At 46.4% G+C, this 18443-nt stretch overlaps 1 protein-coding gene across 1 annotated transcript; it reads left to right on the forward strand.

Moving 5' to 3' along the window:
- Positions 1-2282: 2282 nt before the first annotated feature.
- LOC306738288 (heterogeneous nuclear ribonucleoprotein L-like) lies at positions 2283-18243 on the forward strand (the record flags this gene model as incomplete). Its single annotated transcript, XM_079220119.1, has 13 exons — positions 2283-2498; positions 7686-7804; positions 9999-10236; positions 11593-11689; positions 12145-12230; positions 12383-12455; positions 13846-13905; positions 13981-14240; positions 14369-14490; positions 15332-15530; positions 16487-16544; positions 16688-16786; positions 18188-18243. The coding sequence occupies 13 exons, from the start codon at positions 2283-2285 to the stop codon at positions 18241-18243; spliced, it is 1683 nt and encodes a 560-aa protein (XP_079076245.1).
- Positions 18244-18443: the final 200 nt, after the last annotated feature.

An 18443-nucleotide genomic window follows, 5' to 3' on the forward strand; every position in this document is an offset into this window, starting at 1 on the left:
TGGAGGAAGCAGCTGCAGAGAGCCGGCTGACTGTCCTCATTTGAGTCTCTCGTCAAGCAGAAAGTGATGCAGCTCATCTTCTCTCCTTCAGTTTAGACTTCAGCGTAAACGATTTAAGACTATTTGTGTCTTCAGCTCTTCATTGGTGTAAGTTACTAAGTACACTTAAGTATTACGCTCAATATGGAAGGAGGCATACTGGTGGTACTTTACATGAGTTTTTTTTTTACTGATTTCTTCTAGTCATCTCAGAGGGAAATATTCTACTTTTTACGACACTACATTTATTTGATGCATTTGATTTGACTGATGAATATTGTAAATACAACATATAATCAAGCAATACATCACAATATATTATTTAGATTTAGATTAAGATAAAAACGTATTTACAAGCTACCCAGCTGTATATTAACGTGCACCTTTACCAGCTGCAGCATTAAAGTCCCGAAAACATTATTGCGTCAATAATTATAGTCTAATAATGTATCTTTTTATAGTAAAAATAGGCCATTTTGCATCATGAATACTTCTACTTTTGGTACTTTAAAGACGCTGTATTTGATATATAGTGAAGTGATGTCGTCGCTCTCCCTCTCTGGCATATAATCAAAACTTTGTTTACAAAGTTGGAGGGGCTTCAGCTAATCGCTGCAGCTCTGCACAGCGGCAGTGCGCCGTCATAGCAGAGGTGTAGCGGTGGTGTAGCGGAGGTGTAGCAGTGGCATAGAGGAGGTGTAGCGGTGGTGTAGCGGAGGTGTAGTGGTGGTGTAGTGGTGGCATATCGGAGGTGTAGCGGTGACGTAGCGGCGGCATAGCGGAGGTGTAGCGGTGGCATAGCAGAGGTGTAGCGGTGGTGTAGAGGAGGTGTAGCGGTGGCATAGCGGAGGTGTAGCGGTGGCATAGCAGAGGTGTAGTGGAGGTGTAGCAGAGGTGTAGTGGTGGTGTAGTGGTGGCATATCGGAGGTGTAGCGGTGACGTAGCGGCGGCATAGCGGAGGTGTAGCGGAGGTGTAGCAGTGGCATAGCGGAGGTGTGGCGGTGGTGTAGAGGAGGTGTAGCGGTGGTGTAGAGGAGGTGTAGCGGTGGCATAGCGGAGGTGTAGCGGTGGCATAGCAGAGGTGTAGTGGAGGTGTAGCAGAGGTGTAGTGGTGGTGTAGTGGTGGCATATCGGAGGTGTAGCGGTGACGTAGCGGCGGCATAGCGGAGGTGTAGCGGAGGTGTAGCAGTGGCATAGCGGAGGTGTGGCGGTGGTGTAGCAAAGGTGTAGCGGAGGTGTGGCGGTGGTGTAGCAGAGGTGTAGCGGAGGTGTAGCAGTGGCATAGCGGAGGTGTAGCGGTGGTGTAGCAGAGGTGTAGCGGAGGTGTAGCGGAGGTGTAGCAGTGGCATAGCGGAGGTGTAGCGGTGGTGTAGCAGAGGTGTAGCGGAGGTGTAGTGGTGGCATAGCGGAGGTGTAGCTGTTGCTAGCGGAGGTGTGCTATTGCTGTTTTCACCGTTAGCTCCCAGCCCAGCTGCCGCCTTGCAGCCTGTAGCTAGCTCACGTTAGTTTACTAAGCCCACCATGTTTTTATGCTAACGTCACACTGGGGACAGAAAATGAGCGACCGCTGCAGACGGGAGGAGAGCAGACTGCCCATATTTGCATTGCTATGGCAAGATGGCGCCATGCTCTCCTCCCGGCGGCGGGGAATTAGGCGAAGGTAACTCTTGTGTCATTTGTATCTGGATGCACGCATCACATTCAGTGCCCCATAAAAGTCGTATTTGTCGATGCTTTCCTCAAACAGGAAGTGGACGTGGACACATTTTTATTTAGCTTTTTTATTTTTATTATGCAGCGGGTGTACTTATGCATAAACCTGGTGGATGAAGTTACACTTTAATACCAATAGATCTAACATACTGAAGTCCAGCAAGCAGACACTAGAGGCTGCTGCAGTGATGCAGTTTAAAATCATTGAGCAGAACATGATGTTAAAATCAGCTTCAATCTGTTTAGCTAATAAAAGTCCAAACCAAATAATTATCCATCTCTGCACGTGGTCCAAGATAATTATCCTTATATGGTAACAATGACGCTGAACGTGAGCGTCTGGGTTTTTGCTCTTGACATTGTGGCGGAGTGAGCCGTGTGTGTGTGTGTGTGTGTGTGTTTCCTATCTGTCGAGAGAGAGAGAGAGAGAGAGAGAGAGAGAGAGAGAGAGAGAGAGAGGTTAAGGTGCCAACGTCCTTTCCTCCGTCAAACCGATCATCTTCATCCGTGAATTCACTGTCTCGTCCGTGATGGAGGAGAGAGAAGACAGAGGAGGAGCAGGAGGAGCAGGAGGAGGAAGAGGGGGAGGAAGAGGAGGAGGAGGATACCACCGGGCAGCCAAGCGGCTCCGGACGGAAGAGGAGGCCGGCGGAGAAGAGCCGGAGGACGCGGAGGAGGACTCCGCCGGAGAGGCAGCGCTGAGCGGCGGCACCGAGATCAGGAGCCGCAGGAGCCGAGGGACCAAGGTATCATAAATTCATATAAATAATTCATTTTCATTTAAATAAACATGTCCGTGAGAACAGAAAAAAAACACACACAAAATAATTTCCTCTGCACAATATTAAAAGATTGTAAATCAAATGAATTCATGAGAGACAGGTCGAAGTTTGCAGAATAAAGCCCTGGCAGTAAAGCATCAGGAGTCAAGTCCTTAAACTTCATGCAGCAATGAATATATATTTTGCTCATGCAGCTTTGGGAATGTTTCACCGCCTCCTTAGAAGACTGTCAGTGTCTCCACGCTCTCATGCTCTTTTTTGTTCCTCCTCCAGGAGATTTTAAGTCTGTAAGAGTCAGAGTGGGTCATTGAGGGGTTTAGCAGAGGTTTTGAAGATGCTTGCTCATGGTGTTCCTTCAGAAATGTTCCCTTGCGAAATGGTAAAGAAAGAAATGGTATTTAGAAGGATCAAGGAGCTTCATGTAGGAAGGTCTAAATCAGGGGTGTCAAACATGCCAGGGGGTCCAGTCCGGCCGCGGGCTAATTCTTAAAATAGAAAAAAAAAGTCGGGCATGCGAACCATTGAACCACAGTCGCAATTATTTTGATATCTGTCCTCTTGCGCTCTGATCCTCTGCTTGGTGAGACATCATGGCCTCTCTGTGAGGTTCTGGCAGTGGCAGGAAGTGGCCGCACTCAGCAGGAAGCGAGGCCATCTGTTCACCTTGATAAATGCACCTGTGGTATTCCGAGTGAGTCTGTCACCTCGTTTGTGTTTTCAGTTTGATCTCACTGGAGAAACATGCCACAGACAGTAAATATATGAAAAGATAACATCATACAATAACATCTACGTCTATTAAAGCTAGAATTTGGTCCTGTTGGAGTCCCGAGAAACTTTAACAGGCTTTTAAATGTTGCACGTGTAATGGAGGGTGTTTGGTTCTCTCGGAGAAGGTGATTCTCTGATTTATATTTAGTTTGTGGCCCTTTAGCGGCTTTCTAAGAGGTTTGATATATCCTGCGCGTACAAATGGTCTCGTGTACGTTCTACGGTCTCCTGCAGGAGGTTTCTAGAAGGGTGTAGGAGTTAGAGGTACTTCAGGAGACTCTGATGCCGTTCAGGAGGTTTTAAGTACTAAGAGGAGTCGCTCGAGGTTAGATTGAAGCTGTTTGCAGACAGACAGACAGACAGACAGACAGACAGACAGACAGACTGTCCGCATCGCAACGCTGCCAACCAGTGTTTTACATTTTAATTATTCAAATCTGGCAGCTCCTGTTTTTTTAATTAGCCTCCACTTCAATGGAGCAAAGTGCTTTCAAACAGGACAGAACGAGATTAAAAATGTAAGCATAGTTCCTGTCTCGCTACACGTCAGCCACGCCGCTCAAACTGTTTTACTTTACCTCCTGATGATGATTCGCACGTCCAGGAGGCAGCGACTGAATCACCTGCCGGTGGATTATATTCCGCCGTCTGCAGACTTCAGCCGACATCAAAGCACCTTTGATCTCGCGTGCTTTATGGTTTGGATATACGAGAGTGAAGATCAAACAGAAATCATCAGTCGAGGTGTAGAATTGACCCGAGAACTGAGGCCTTCAGTAAACGGAGCAATAAACCCTCATGAACCCGTTCCTCCAGCCATCGACTGGTTTGTCCACCAACTGCAGAGCGGCATTCACATCAAGCAGGCCTTTATTAGAGACACGCCTTTATTTCTAATTCACTCTGATTGATAATTGGTCGTGTTTTAGTTTGAAGCCTCCTTTAAAATTGCAGTTAATGCAAACGCAACACCACCTGTACCGATACCTGTGTACGTTTCTAATTGGAGGGACTCCTTCAAATTCTTAACAAGGCTTTTATCGTGATTCATCGTACCATTTGCAGGAACCTGTTGTTGAAAATTCATAGACTTTAAATAATAAGTGGACCTAGTCGTCGTGATGTCACCTATTGGCTTGCAGTCTTCCGTTTTGATGCATCGAGTTCGGCCTTTAGTGCCGTCGCCATCTTGGTTTTTTTGCAACCAGTAAATGGAAGTGACCATATTTGGACTGCGGAGATCTGACGCCTAGTTTAAAATATGCAAAGTATGAAGTTTACACAACCAACTTGTTGTGTTGCTGCAGTCTGATTGGACCGAGTCGTCTTCAAAAAAACGTCTATCAAACGTCGTTGAGACATCACAGAGCTGTTTGTTTACATGAGCTGCACAGGGACAAACCATCAGAGTCAGATCTCCTCTCTGCACACACACACACACACACACACACACACACACACACACACACACACACACACACACACACACACACACACACTCTCTCTCTCTCTCTCTCTCTCTAGGGGTTTATAAATGATGCATCATGCTGCCTACAGCCTCGTTAAAGGCTTGTTAGCTCACGGAGGAGGAGGAGGTGATGATGGTAAAGGAGGAGAAGGAGGAGGTGAAGGAGGAGGTGATGATGGTGAAGGAGGAGGAGGAGGAGGTGAAGGAGGAGGTGATGATGGTGAAGGAGGAGGAGAAGGAGGTGAAGGAGGAGGTGATGATGGTGAAGGAGGAGGAGGAGGTGAAGGAGGAGGTGATGATGGTGAAGGAGGAGGAGGAGGTGAAGGAGGAGGTGATGATGGTGAAGGAGGAGGTGATGATGGTGAAGGAGGAGGAGGATGAGGTGAAGGAGGAGGTGATGATGGTGAAGGAGGAGGAGGAGGTGAAGGAGGAGGAGGAGGTGAAGGAGGAGGTGATGATGATGAAGGAGGAGGAGGAGGAGGTGAAGGAGGAGGTGATGATGGTGAAGGAGGAGGTGATGATGGTGAAGGAGGAGGAGGATGTGAAGGAGGAGGTGATGATGGTGAAGGAGGAGGAGGAAGAGGAGGTGAAGGAGGAGGTGATGATGGTGAAGGAGGAGGAGGAAGAGGAGGTGAAGGAGGAGGTGATGATGGTGAAGGAGAAGGAGGAAGAGGAGGTGAAGGAGGAGGTGATGATGGTGAAGGAGAAGGAGGAAGAGGAGGTGAAGGAGGAGGTGATGATGGTGAAGGAGGAGGAGGAAGAGGAGGTGAAGGAGGAGGTGATGATGGTGAAGGAGGAGGAGGAGGAGGTGAAGGAGGAGGTGATGATGGTGAAGGAGGAGGAGGAAGAGGAGGTGAAGGAGGAGGTGATGATGGTGAAGGAGAAGGAGGACAGTCAGACAGCGTTGTAATACAGCAGCCTGACAGGAAGGAACTAGCACACACGCACACACACACGCACACACACACACACACACACACACACACACGGACACTCGCATTAACCACAACAAAAAGCTAGTTGCTATGGTGAACGAGGAGGAGGAAGTTCTCAACTTCTCACTACGAGGTGACCGAGGTGACCAAACTGCATCACTCTCACCTCCACAAACAACAACAACAACAACAACAACAACACTTCAGTCTCTGTCTCGCTGACCCGTTGAGTGCGTCCGCGGTACCTTTCTCTTCCTCCTCGACCACCTGCCTCCCGCTTGGCGTTGCCACGGCGACCGGGCCCGGCGTAGGTGCAGTCGAGCGTCTGAACAGACTCGCACTCAGCAGAAAGCGTTTCTCAGAAGGGTCTGAGGTTAGAGAGAGACACTCGCAGCAGACACAAATAACCCGTCACAAACCGGCCTCACACGTGCAGCCGCGTGGTCAAGACTCTCCAGAGAGACGTTAGTTTCACTGCACGCTGTGTGTCTCATGATAATGGTTTGTTTTGTTGAAAGATTCCCCGTTTACAGTGCAATAACATGTAAGATGCATAAACATTTCCATCTGTGCATTCAAAAATACATTTAGAAGAAGGAAAAAGGTTAATTATGAACATAATATATACATATATGTATATATATACGTTTATATATAAGTCATGCGTTTATATATATATATATATATATATATATGTATAAACGAGTGACTTACAGTATATAACATTATTACTAATAAACCTAATCTATAATAAAAGAAAATATTGAATAAATCAATTGTATTGTATCACACATACAAACATATAAAAAAGAATGAAAGAAACAAAGAAAATATTACATTAAATTGAATAAAAATGTAATGATTTACATAAGTTACATACACACGTGTATTAATATGCATATTAGGAGCGAACAAATTAGATATACGAGCAGTGGAACTAATGTTTGTGTTGCATTTAATTGCCTTATTGGCCCGAATATAAGACGACCCTGACGGTGAGATCTAAACCCAGTTATCATGGTTGAAGTCTGCACAAAAACACATCATTTGTGAAAACAGACCTTCCATTTGAAAGTGAAAGAAATATAATTTGGGAAACGCCGTATTTCTGGAGATTCCTTTAACCCAAAGTTTATTTGGAGAACGTCTCAAACCTACAGGAAGCCGTGCGTATACATGTGTCATTTAGTCGGCGAAGATAAAGCCGGAAAACCCAACAGTTGGACGGGTGAGTCACCTCATCCAGAGAGGTCATCAACCCGACCGGAGCATGCTTCCTGCAGGCGTTGGCGTGAAGCGCCTGAACCTGCTGCAGAAAACAGGTCAGGCTGCAAAAGCTGCAGCGCTTCCTGAGAGACGCAGTGAGCGTATCGTCATCGTCTCTGTCGGCATGAGAAGATGTTCTCTCTGTAACCGATTTATTTCTCACCTCCTGCTACAACCATGACTATCAATAAAGTTGTATTTCCGTTTACTTACGCTCCAGACCAACGTCTCTTTCTCTGCCATCGACCTAAAAGGTATTCTTAGCTGAACAAAGAGACACAAAATAAAGCATTTAGACACTTTACTGAGGTAAAAGATGCCAAGACCTTTTAAAAGTGCATTTTATATGTAAAAAAAGCACGCAAGTATTCTCAGCTTTATGTCGTAAAAGAATACAAGTTCCCTCAGATTAGTAAAGTGTCAGAAGTACAAGTACAGAAGTATTCTCAGCTCCATGTAGTTAAAGTATCAGCAGTAAAAGTACACTTGTATTCTAAGCAGCATGTAGTTAAAGTATCAGCAGTACAAGTACACAAGTGTTCTCAGCCTCATGTAGTTAAAGTATCAGCAGTACAAGTACACAAGTGTTCTCAGCCTCATGTAGTTAAAGTATCAGCAGTACAAGTACACAAGTGTTCTCAGCCTCATGTAGCTTTAGCAGTACAAGTACCTGCACTGTACTGAGTGTTTGTCTTGGTTGTCTCTCTGCAGGACGCCCTGGAGGACAGTCACCGCATCCCGCCGTCCCCGGTCGTCCACGTCCGCGGACTCTGTGACGCCGTGGTGGAGGCGGATCTGGTGGAGGCGCTCGACAAGTTCGGCAACATCTGGTAACAAATACTTTACTTTAAATTCCACATATTCCTTTGATTCCTTTGAGATGACTGACATGTTTGAATAACAGACACACGGCAGTGTGGAACTCTTTCTGTGTGTAGCAGCTAGCTTACACTATTTAGCAGATAGTGGCGCCTTAGTGTGCAACAGCATAATGACTAATTATCCTGCGGGCGTATTCATTATATTCTCCATCTTCCGCTGCGTTTTTTGCCGTGCTACTCCTCCCACATCTTAGCTAGCACATGTGTAAAAACCATAGACTGTATATAAGAAGTGGACGTATTCGTAGTGACGTCACCCGTTGGTTTGTGGACTGATGTTATGAAGCCTGGAGTTCGGCCATCTTGGATTACGTCGCCATCTTGGATTACGTCGCCATCTTGGATTACTGTACTGCCATTGTTGTTTTTTTTACAACCAATGAACGGAAGTTATCACATTTGAAATGCGGAGGAGTGACGTAGAGACGCCGTATACGACTCTGGTAGTGGCAGCGACCTGTCAATCACACTAAGCCCCGCCCTAAAGCATACTCCCTTTTTGACTCTAAATTACCATAATTTACTAATTGAACATCATGCTTTATTGAAGAAGACTTGAAACTAGAGATTGAGACATAAACTCATGTTTACAATGTTTACTGAGGGAATAAATCAAGAGAGAAGTAGAGTCATTTTCTCATAGACTTCTATACAACCAGACTTGTTTTTGCAACTGCTGGTCAGTAGAGAAAATGACGGTTTTAAGACCCTTCTGCATTGGCTTCACTCGGCAGATCCGGAGGTTGCCGCCTGATCAAAATACATCAAAGCCTGCTGCCTGATCGTGAACGGTGTTCAGTGACTTTTCTCCGAGATTCACCCAGCCGCTTTCACGAAAATCGCGATAAAAATGGCGAGACATTTTCTACACCACCACAAACGGCAGAATCTTATGTTGTCGGTTGGACTCATGGTTTTTGTATTGGTGGCAGGACTTTGACAGGTAGTTTTGTAGAAAATACACTCGCTGCGTGTGTGTGTGTGTGTGTGTGTGTGTGTGTGTGTCACAGCTAAGATCACATATATTCAATGTGTTGAACAGATCATTAAAAGAGCTGAAAGGACTCTCAAAGTGGTGATAAAACCTAAGTCATGAAAGAAGCAGAGTGAAGAGATATTGCTCACATCTTCGCAGTTTCCTGCAAGGATTTAAATAATGAGGAGGAAAAAGCAGAAGAATCAAAAAGTACCCTATGGAAGTTCTTAATTTACAGACCCAGGATCAGTATTGAGAAATGTGTCTTGTCTGAAATATAAATGATGTCTATGATAATTGGTTATCTGGTTAATCAATCAGCTTTACATTGATCATTTGATATTAAACCTGATTTCATGCATTGACGACGCGTCTTTACTTCCTGCCACTGTACAAAAGAGAAGCCTTAATATCCCGGATACGGGGGCGGCCATGTTTTCTGCGCTTGAGAGCCAGAGCCTGCGCAGTATTGATCTGGTCCGATAGCGTGCCAAGCACAGGCACAGCTGGTTAGGGTGGTAGCCACCTAGCTGCTACGTTAGCACCACGTGGCTGTTTGGCTAGGAAGACGCTAACCCTCTATCAATAAATTCATGATCAAGTTGACATGTCTGCCAACACTGAGGTATGAACGTAAACGTGCTACCTGACTCAACCAATCAAATAAATAATAATTAAAACAAAAAATGTCCACTTCAACATACCAGCGTGATAAGAACTATGTGAAATGACAGAATCCATCGATGGGAAAAGTTGATTTGACCTTTGACCTTTCAGTTCGGCCCTCTTTCTGACCTATACTGCAGCCGTCCACCAGGGGGTGATCAACCAACCACTGTACTGTCACGGTACCGGCACCAGTTTGTCTGTGTGTCACTTAGTTTGCGGTAATTTGGTAAAACATGACTTCATTTAGACATTTCACTTGACACTCAAATGCATTTAAGCGTGTCATTTATACTCGTTTAATTTTGGTAACTTCCGACTGATTGTTTTTTTTAACAGTGAACAATATCAAAACCCTCGAGTGCAGCATTTTCCACGTTTTTTTATGCATTAATTAATGGAATCTGAAGAGTTTCTGCAGGTTTAACCTGAATCTCTGTCTCACACTAAGACAAACTGCTTATCACACCTGGTTCTCACGCCCGTCTCCTCCGCGGTTAGCTACGTGATGATGATGCCGTTCAAGCGCCAGGCTCTGGTGGAGTTCGACAGCGTGGAGAGCGCCGAGCGCTGCGTGTCGCGTGGAGCCCGTGAGGCCGTGTGCGTCGCCGAGCAGCAGGCCTTCTTCAACTTCTCCACCAGCCAGAGGATCACCCGGCCCACCAACGCAGACGACCCCACCAGCGGGAACAAAGTCCTGCTGCTGTCCGTCCAGAACCCGCTGTACCCCATCACCACGGTGAGCGAGAACTTCGTCCACCGGCAGTTAAATGATCTCTAAAGTAAACTCCTTAATACCACACAACCCCCAGCAGAACTTCCACCATCAAAAACCCTTTCTCATATTTCTACCAATCAGCAAAACATTTAATGTTTGAAAAAAAAGTTATTCTTGCTGTGTGATTTCTGCCATTCATCACTGTGCTCTCTCTCTCTCCCTCTCTCTCTCTTTCTCCCTCTCTCTCTCGCTCCCTCTCCGTATCTCTCTCTCTCTCTCTCCCTCTCCCTCTCTCTTTCTCCTTCTCTCTTTTGCTCCCTCTCTCTCTCCTTCTCTCTCCCTCTGGCTCCCTCTCTCTCCCTCTCTCTCTCTCTCCCCCTCCCTCTCTCTCTCCCTTTCTCGCTCCCTCTCTCTCTCCCTTTCTCTCTCGCTCTCGCTCCCTCTCCCTCTCTCTCTCTCTCCCTCTCGCTCCCTCTCCTTCTCTCTCTCCCTCTCCCTCTCTCTTTCTCTCGCTCCCTCTCTCTCCCTCTCTCTCTCCCTTTCTCTCTCGCTCCCTCTCCCTCTCGCTCCCTCTCCTTCTCTCTCTCCCTCTCCCTCTCTCTTTCTCTCGCTCCCTCTCCTTCTCTCTCTCCCTCTCCCTCTCTCTTTCTCTCGCTCCCTCTCCTTCTCTCTCTCCCTCTCCCTCTCTCTTTCTCCCTCTCCCTCTCTCGCTCCCTCTCTCTCTCCCTTTCTCTCTCTCCCTCTCTCTCTCTTTCTCTCACGCTCCCTCTCCCTCTCCCTCTCCCCCTCTCTCTCCCTATTGCTCCCTCTCCTTCTCTCTCTCCCTTTCCCTCTCTTTTTCTCTCTCTCTTTCTCTCTCTCTCTCCCTCTCTCTCTCTCTCCTTCTCTCTTTCTTCTTCTCTCTCTCTCTCGCTCCCTCTCTCTCCCTGTCTCGCTCCCTCTCCCTCTCTCTCTCCCTTTCTCTCTCGCTCTCGCTCCCTCTTCCTCTCTCTCTCCCTCTCGCTCCCTCTCCTTCTCTTTCTCCCTCTACCTCTCTCTTTCTCTCTTTCTCCCTCTCGCTCCTTCTCCCTTTCTCTCTCCCTCTCTCCCTCTCCTTCTCTTTCTCCCTCTCTCCCTCTCTCCCTCTCTCCCTCTCTCCCTCTTTCCCTCTCTCTCCCTCTCCCTTTCTCTATCCCTCTCCCTCCCTCTCTCCTTCTCCCTATCTCTCTCCCTCTCTCTCTCTCCCTCCCTCTCTCTCTCCTTCTCTCCCTCTGTCTCTCCCTCCCTCCCCCATCCGCTGTACCTACCTATTTCTTACTCTCTCCTACCTCCCTCCTCTCTCTTTCCCTCTCTCTCCCTTTCTCTCTCCCTTTCTCCATCTCTCTCTCTCTCTCACAGGATATTCTCTACACCGTCTGTAACCCCGTCGTTAACGTCATGCGCATTGTCATCTTCAAGCGCAACGGCATCCAGGCCATGGTGGAATATCCTGACTGTGTGTGTGTGTGTGTGTGTGTGTGTGTGTGTGTGTGTGTGTGTGTGTGTGTGTGTGTGTGTGTGTGTAAAGTGTGTAAAGTGTGTAAAGTGTGTAAAGTATTTTTCAAGTCAGTGGAGACAGTACTCACATATCCACAGTGTAAATATACAGAATCAGGATTAGAATATACTAAAAGTACCAACAAGTAAAAGTCCTCATTATGAAGAATGGACATTTTCAGGATCACACATATTTAATATTGTATTATAATTATTGATGCAGTAATGTAAGTAGTGCCTTTAACTTCAGCTTTACTGCTGTACAACAGAAAGGCAGAGGAGGATTAAAGCCAGTAGAACTCTCATTCAGATCCTCTACGTCTGACAGTAGATCTCCTTGAGGATAGTGGTGGTCTTGTTTCCTCTCCTCTGATTGGCTGCTGCCCTTAACGAGCTCCTTCACGTTTGAGTCAGTGGAGGACGCTCAGAAGGCCAAACTGGCTCTGAACGGCGCCGACATCTACGCCGGCTGCTGCACGCTCAAGATCGAGTACGCTCGGGTAAACACACACACACGCGCACACACACACACGCACACGCACAGCGCTCTCGACAAACACACACTCGGGTGCGTGCACACATACACGCCCTCACTCTCGAGCCCACGCACACACACCCACCCAGAGGTGCTGTGCTCTGTCGCCCCCTGCAGCCCAACAAACTGAACGTCGTCCGCAATGACAACAGCAGCTGGGATTACACCAAACCCTTCCTCCTGCAGCGAGGTAGGACCACACACACACACACACACACACACACACACACACACACACACACACACACACACACACACACACACACACACACACAGGAGTTTTCACCTTGTGTTTCTGATGCACAACGAAGGAGGAGGAGCTTACCTCCATGTCCTACATTTCTGATTCAGCAATGTCAGGAGAATATCAACGCTGAGAGATTTGCGAGTGTCTATTTGCATCTTGATTGATTTTATGTGTCATTTTATTTGTATATCTAACCTCAAACAGGACACTTTGGGTCTGGCAGAAACAAATATGTTGTATGACTGTACAGATTGTAAGGCCAATTTGTGATATGTGATTTTTGGCTCTGCCAAATAAATTGAATTGAATGAGTAGAATCCGCATCTGCATGTGGAAATAAACGTCTCGTTCTAGTTTTCAGGTGATTATTCACTAAATGAAACATATATTATATTTAATTTATGCCAATAGGTCCCCCTGAATGCAACACACTGACCCGTTAACGTGCACAAAGAGTGTATTCCCGGTCAAAAAGTAGCGCAGCCGCTACATTACCCATCTGGAGTCACGACAGTCCGCTGGAATGAGACGTGGTTAGTTCAGGGGACTGTCGTGACTGCGGGTGTCTTTGCCCGTCTCGAGTTGACTATTTCATTGTGCATTCAAGGGAGACATTATCTCCGGGCAACAGTTTTTCAGATGTAGAAAAAAATCATGTTTTAGTCTCCTTGCATTTAGTTGAAAAAGAGAAATGTAAAAATTGTAAATCCGCCCCTTTAAAAATGAAGTAATAACAAAGATTACATCGTTTACCTACGTGCAACCAAAGCTGCAACGTGATTGCTCAATACTGCAAACTACAAACTGCAAAAATGGAAACCAGAACACTTGTGATGGCAAAATCTTGTCCCGTTGCTTCCAGATTCTGCATTGACATGCAGTCGTCTGTTCAAGAGCCTGAGCGTTCAATCTGATTGAACTACCGTGAAGGTGAGATTGACCTTCTGTCAGTCATTCAGGAAGTGCTAACGCTTCACTCTTCTGTAAATACCCGCGCGGCGAAATGATCCGAGCGGCGGTGAGAGGGGGTTGTATGGATGGAGAGGGTAGCCGGCGTGGAGGTGAAGCCGCTCACCGAGCTCTGCCTGGAGACTCCAAGGTTAAACTGCAGTCTGAAGGTCGCTGGTGAAGCTGCTGATGGAAATAGATTCTCATCAGAGAGGAAGCGCTCACTTTCACCTCCCGCTGCTCTGTGGGTCAGACTCTGCTAACCCCGACCATTACACTTCAGTGTGTGTGTGTGTGTGTGAGAGAGAGAGAGAAAGTACTACTAGCAACAACCTTTTTGTGAGCTCTTTTTTGGCTAAGACATGTGTGTTTGTGTGTGTTGCAGAGAGGGGAAAAGGGAGGCAGCGGCAGGCCATACTGGGAGAGCATCCATCCAACGGTTATGGTACTGTCTGTCTGTCTGTCTGTCTGTCTGTCTGTCTCATCCTGATGCCTGACAGAGTATTGTGTGTCTCTGCAGGCTCGCACTGCCCCCTGCTGCCTCTGCCTGCGAACAGCAGGTACAGGAGGCGCAGCGAGGAGGTGCAGGACATGATCTCCTACCCGCTGCTCCACCCTAAGACCTCCCACTCCTCCTCCTACTCCTCCTCCTCCTCCTACTCCTCCTTCCTGGGCCACTCCGCCTCCAGCTCAGTCGCCATGGTGAGCGGCCTCCATCCAGCCAAGATGAACTGCAGCTGCATCTTCAACCTCTTCTGTCTCTACGGCAACGTGGAGAAGGTGAGCGCTCGTCCTCTCGTGACCCTCAGAGCGACCGGGGTCGACCTCCAGGCGTCGCAGTTCTGCCGCCTGTCAGTCGTCTGGAAGATACGATCCCTCTGAAAACCCCGATCGGTTGTGTTTCGCAGGTGAAATTCATGAAGAGCGTTGCCGGCACGGCGTTGGTGGAGATGGGGGACGAGTACGCCGTGGACCGGGCCGTGACTCACCTCAACGGCGTCAAGGTGTTTGGGAAAAAACTCAACGTCTGGTGAGTCATCGGGATACCTGCTGACCGAAAGGACACGACATGGCCGGCCTTTCTTTTTGCACCAACCATCAAGCCAAAAATATCACTTAAACACAAGAATGCAAAATAGACTAAAAGATATTGATATGAACTTTTTGCAACATTTGATTTGGTTTATATTGTTGTTGCATGCCACACAAAACATCATCAGGGAATATTGTAATTTGCTCAGAACTCAATTGAGAGATTTAGTGATGCAAACACAAAAGTCTGTTTGCATCCATCTTGTTTTTATCACATTTTTTTATTTTTCCCATAAAAACTTGAATCAGGAAAATGAAGAAGTTGTTGGCTGGCTGTTGGATAAAAAAGCAAACGGAAACAGACTCTGTGAATAAAAGAGCGATGAAGAGTCTGGAACCTTCCTCACATTAACACATGAAACAAACAGACAAATGTCATATTTCCATAATGTTTTCCACATGGTTTTCCATCGTTTGAGCTTTGACCGAAGCTCTTTCAATGACCTCATCTTGCTGTGTGCTCTTATCATGGCACTCACTGGATTATAAAATACACCTGTTTATATAGTAATATTCACACAGAAATAGTGGATGAAAACAAGCCATTCATATTTTCCCATATTTTTTGCTCACAAGCTAAAAAAGGACGCTGTGTTTTGACTTTTCTCCCGTTGCAACATTTGATTCCTTCAGTCTGAACATTTCATAGCTTTGTCTCAAGCAGCTTGAACATCATGTCCCTGACAGACCGCCTTCTTCCTCCCATCCTTCCGTGTTTACATGTCTTTGTTTATCATCCCCCCCTCCATCTATCCAAACCCCCCGCCTTCGCCTCTCAGCGTGTCCAAGCAGCAGGCGGTGATTCCCAGTCAGGTGTTTGAGCTGGCCGACGGCAGAACCAGCTACCAGGACTTCAGTCTGACCAGAAACAACCGCTTCAGCAGCGCTCAGAGCAGCAGGAACATCATCCAGCCGCCCGCCACCGTCCTGCACTTCTACAACGCCCCGCCCACCCTGAGCCAGCACCAGCTGCACAAGGTGAGCTCACACCGGCATGAGATGCTCCAGTGGTTGGAAAACGTTGGATTACTGAGAGCTTTCTGAAGAGGTGGAAATTGCCAAAGAGAGAAATGGGGCCCAGTATGGAGCTCTGAGGGACACCTTCGCTGATGAGACGCGACTTTTACATGTGGGAGTCATTTAATTCGTGCAATTCGGAAACTTGCAGGCACAAACCATGCTATCTTGTTTGCAACATAGACTAGGGTGACCGGGGGGGGGGGGGGGGGGGGGGGGGGGGAGGGTATGCCGTGAACTTGCATTTACGTTTCGGCATGGCTGCAGATGGCATGTGCTGTTGTAAACAATGCAACTGGTGGAGGTGGCAAGGTGCTCTGTGTTGCCAGATTGGAAATGGCGAAGTATCGTACGAAAGGCACAAAATGCTCGTATTTGGAGGATAATTATCGTGCATCTGGTAACACTGAGATCGGTCGACCTATGACAGTTCTCTCTACAGTCAGAGCTTGCGCAAGAAGGTTGAACGTAAGGGAGATACCATTTCCAAAACTTGTAAGGGGGTAATAACTAGTTTGTGAAATACCCAGAGAAAAACAAATATCCAACAAGGCAAAATCCCGGACGTTTTTGGAATCCCTGCCGGACGCATTTTTTAGGTCTCGAAAAGAAGACATGTCCGGGAAAAAGAGGACGTCTGGTCACCCTAACATAAACTGTCTATAACAAGTAGACATAGTCACCATGACGTCACCCATTGGTGTTTGTGGACTACGGATTTGAACCCTCAAGTTCTGCATATTGTCCGTTGCCATCTGAATGCTGAATGCGGAATACGAATTAACTGCCGTGAACTGAAAACCCACTGTGAAAGGGCTGACCACGGTTTTGCAGTCAGGAGTGAGCAGAGGGTCATTCAGTTGGTTCCTGTGCCTTTAAAAACAGTTTGACCTCCCGTCTCTGTTTCTCACCTGCAGCTCTGTACTGAACGCGACGTTCCCGCCTTCACCAAGTTCAAGCTCTTTGATGCCAAATGTGAGTTCAACCAATCACACAGCAGACAACACATATTACTAATACTTATTGGATACATTATAAATAGAAAGTAGATATTTCAACAGACACACATGTTCCACTCTTCTCCTTTTTCTTCTTCTTCCTCTTCCTCTTCCCAGCAGCCAGCTCTAAGACTCTGTCTGGTCTGCTGGAGTTCGACAATAAAACTGAAGCCGTGGAAGCTCTGACCGTCCTCAACCACCACCAGATCAGAATACCCAGTAGGTACTCTGACACACACTGATGATACAGTAGTGACTGATGTGGGCGTGGTCATCGGCCGACCCAAGTTCACCAGGTGCCTTTTGCCTCACCTTGATGAACACCAAACGGTTCATCCATCTGCTCAGTACTCACTGAGACAACAAGACTTTCAGGAGGAGCTGCAGTCACTGCTCCGGTTCTTCAAGAAATAGTGCCAGATTAAACAAACCACTGTTGATTTGTGTCTTCAAAGTTTACACTGAGATAAGCGGACCCATCCCGACTCCAGCTCTGTACACAGACATGAAAAAAATATCCATCTGAAACGCTCACTGGCAGGAAGAAAGAAGAAGCAGATTTACCAAAAATATCAATAACTGTGGGTGTGATGATGCACTCGGTGATTTCCCATTATCTCATCAGCACTGCATAGATGAACTTTAGTATGTAATATCTAGCATATTAGCATGCTCACACCACCATTAAGCTCAAAGGATAATGCAAAAACAGTTTTTTAGAAAGTGGCTGTTCAGCAGCCATCCCGCAAACCTCGGAAGTCCCAGTGTCCTTGAATGCACCATCAGGGAGAGTTTATTACAACAGTGTCTGGTTGAGTTCTCCAAATGCTGAGGAAAGGTGCTTCAATGATTCCTTTCCTATCTCCTTTAGCAAGGGGCCATCCTATGTGAAATAATGACGTCCCACAATTCCTTGCAGCAGAACATTTAAAGCGACGCATGCACCATCCAGACATTAATGACATCCACCGTCCAGGTTTAATTGTACATTATGGATTCATTGAAAACATCTTTCTTAGGAGGTTGAATTCTATTTTTCTCAGGGATCCTTCCTTGAATTGTCCAACATCTAGTTTGCCACTGTACTCGTTTTCTATTTAAACAATTTTGAAATGATAAAACAACACCACTAGCGGTGTAAGTGCAGTCGGATTCTCTAATCATCCGAAGGTCTTGTGAATCCTCCTTCACATCTGTCCTTCCACCGAGGTCAACAAGGAATGAACGACTGCTGCTGGCTGGACTCAGACGGTGATGTCATCGAACAGCTGATAGACGACCACTAGATGTCAGGCTTCACACTGATCTGATAAAAAAAAATAAAAAATAGAGACAGCTTCTCTGCTGGGTGAAGGCCCATCACTACATGATGTTTGCCTGTAAAATAGATGTATTATGTTTAATATATATATATATATATATGAAAAATCTGTATTAACATTTAGCATATTAGCATGCTACGCCGCAAAAGATAATGCAAAAACAGTTTATATATATATATATAATTATATATATATATAATTATATATATATATATATATATATATATATATATATATATATATATATATATATTGTATCCATATATTGATAGACCTGCTCTCCCTCTCTGACCTGCAGACACCTCCAACCCCTTCACCCTGAAACTCTGCTTCTCCACCTCCGCCCACCTGTGAGCCAGAAACAAGATGGCCGCCACAGTCGCCATGCAGGTCCTCCGGGACGACGGGGAAGTTTTCTTCTTTACAGAAGGAGAAAATGATGCAGAGCGATGGCAGAAGATTATATTTGTTTTGTTTTTGTGAGGTGTTTGAATGGAGGATTTTATTTGTGTGGTTCTCGTTTATTTGAGCATTGAGGTGGAGTCGCGACAAGG

This window comes from Taurulus bubalis (assembly GCF_910589615.1).
Source record: "Taurulus bubalis genome assembly, chromosome: 6".
Classification (NCBI taxonomy): Eukaryota; Metazoa; Chordata; class Actinopteri; order Perciformes; family Cottidae; genus Taurulus; species Taurulus bubalis.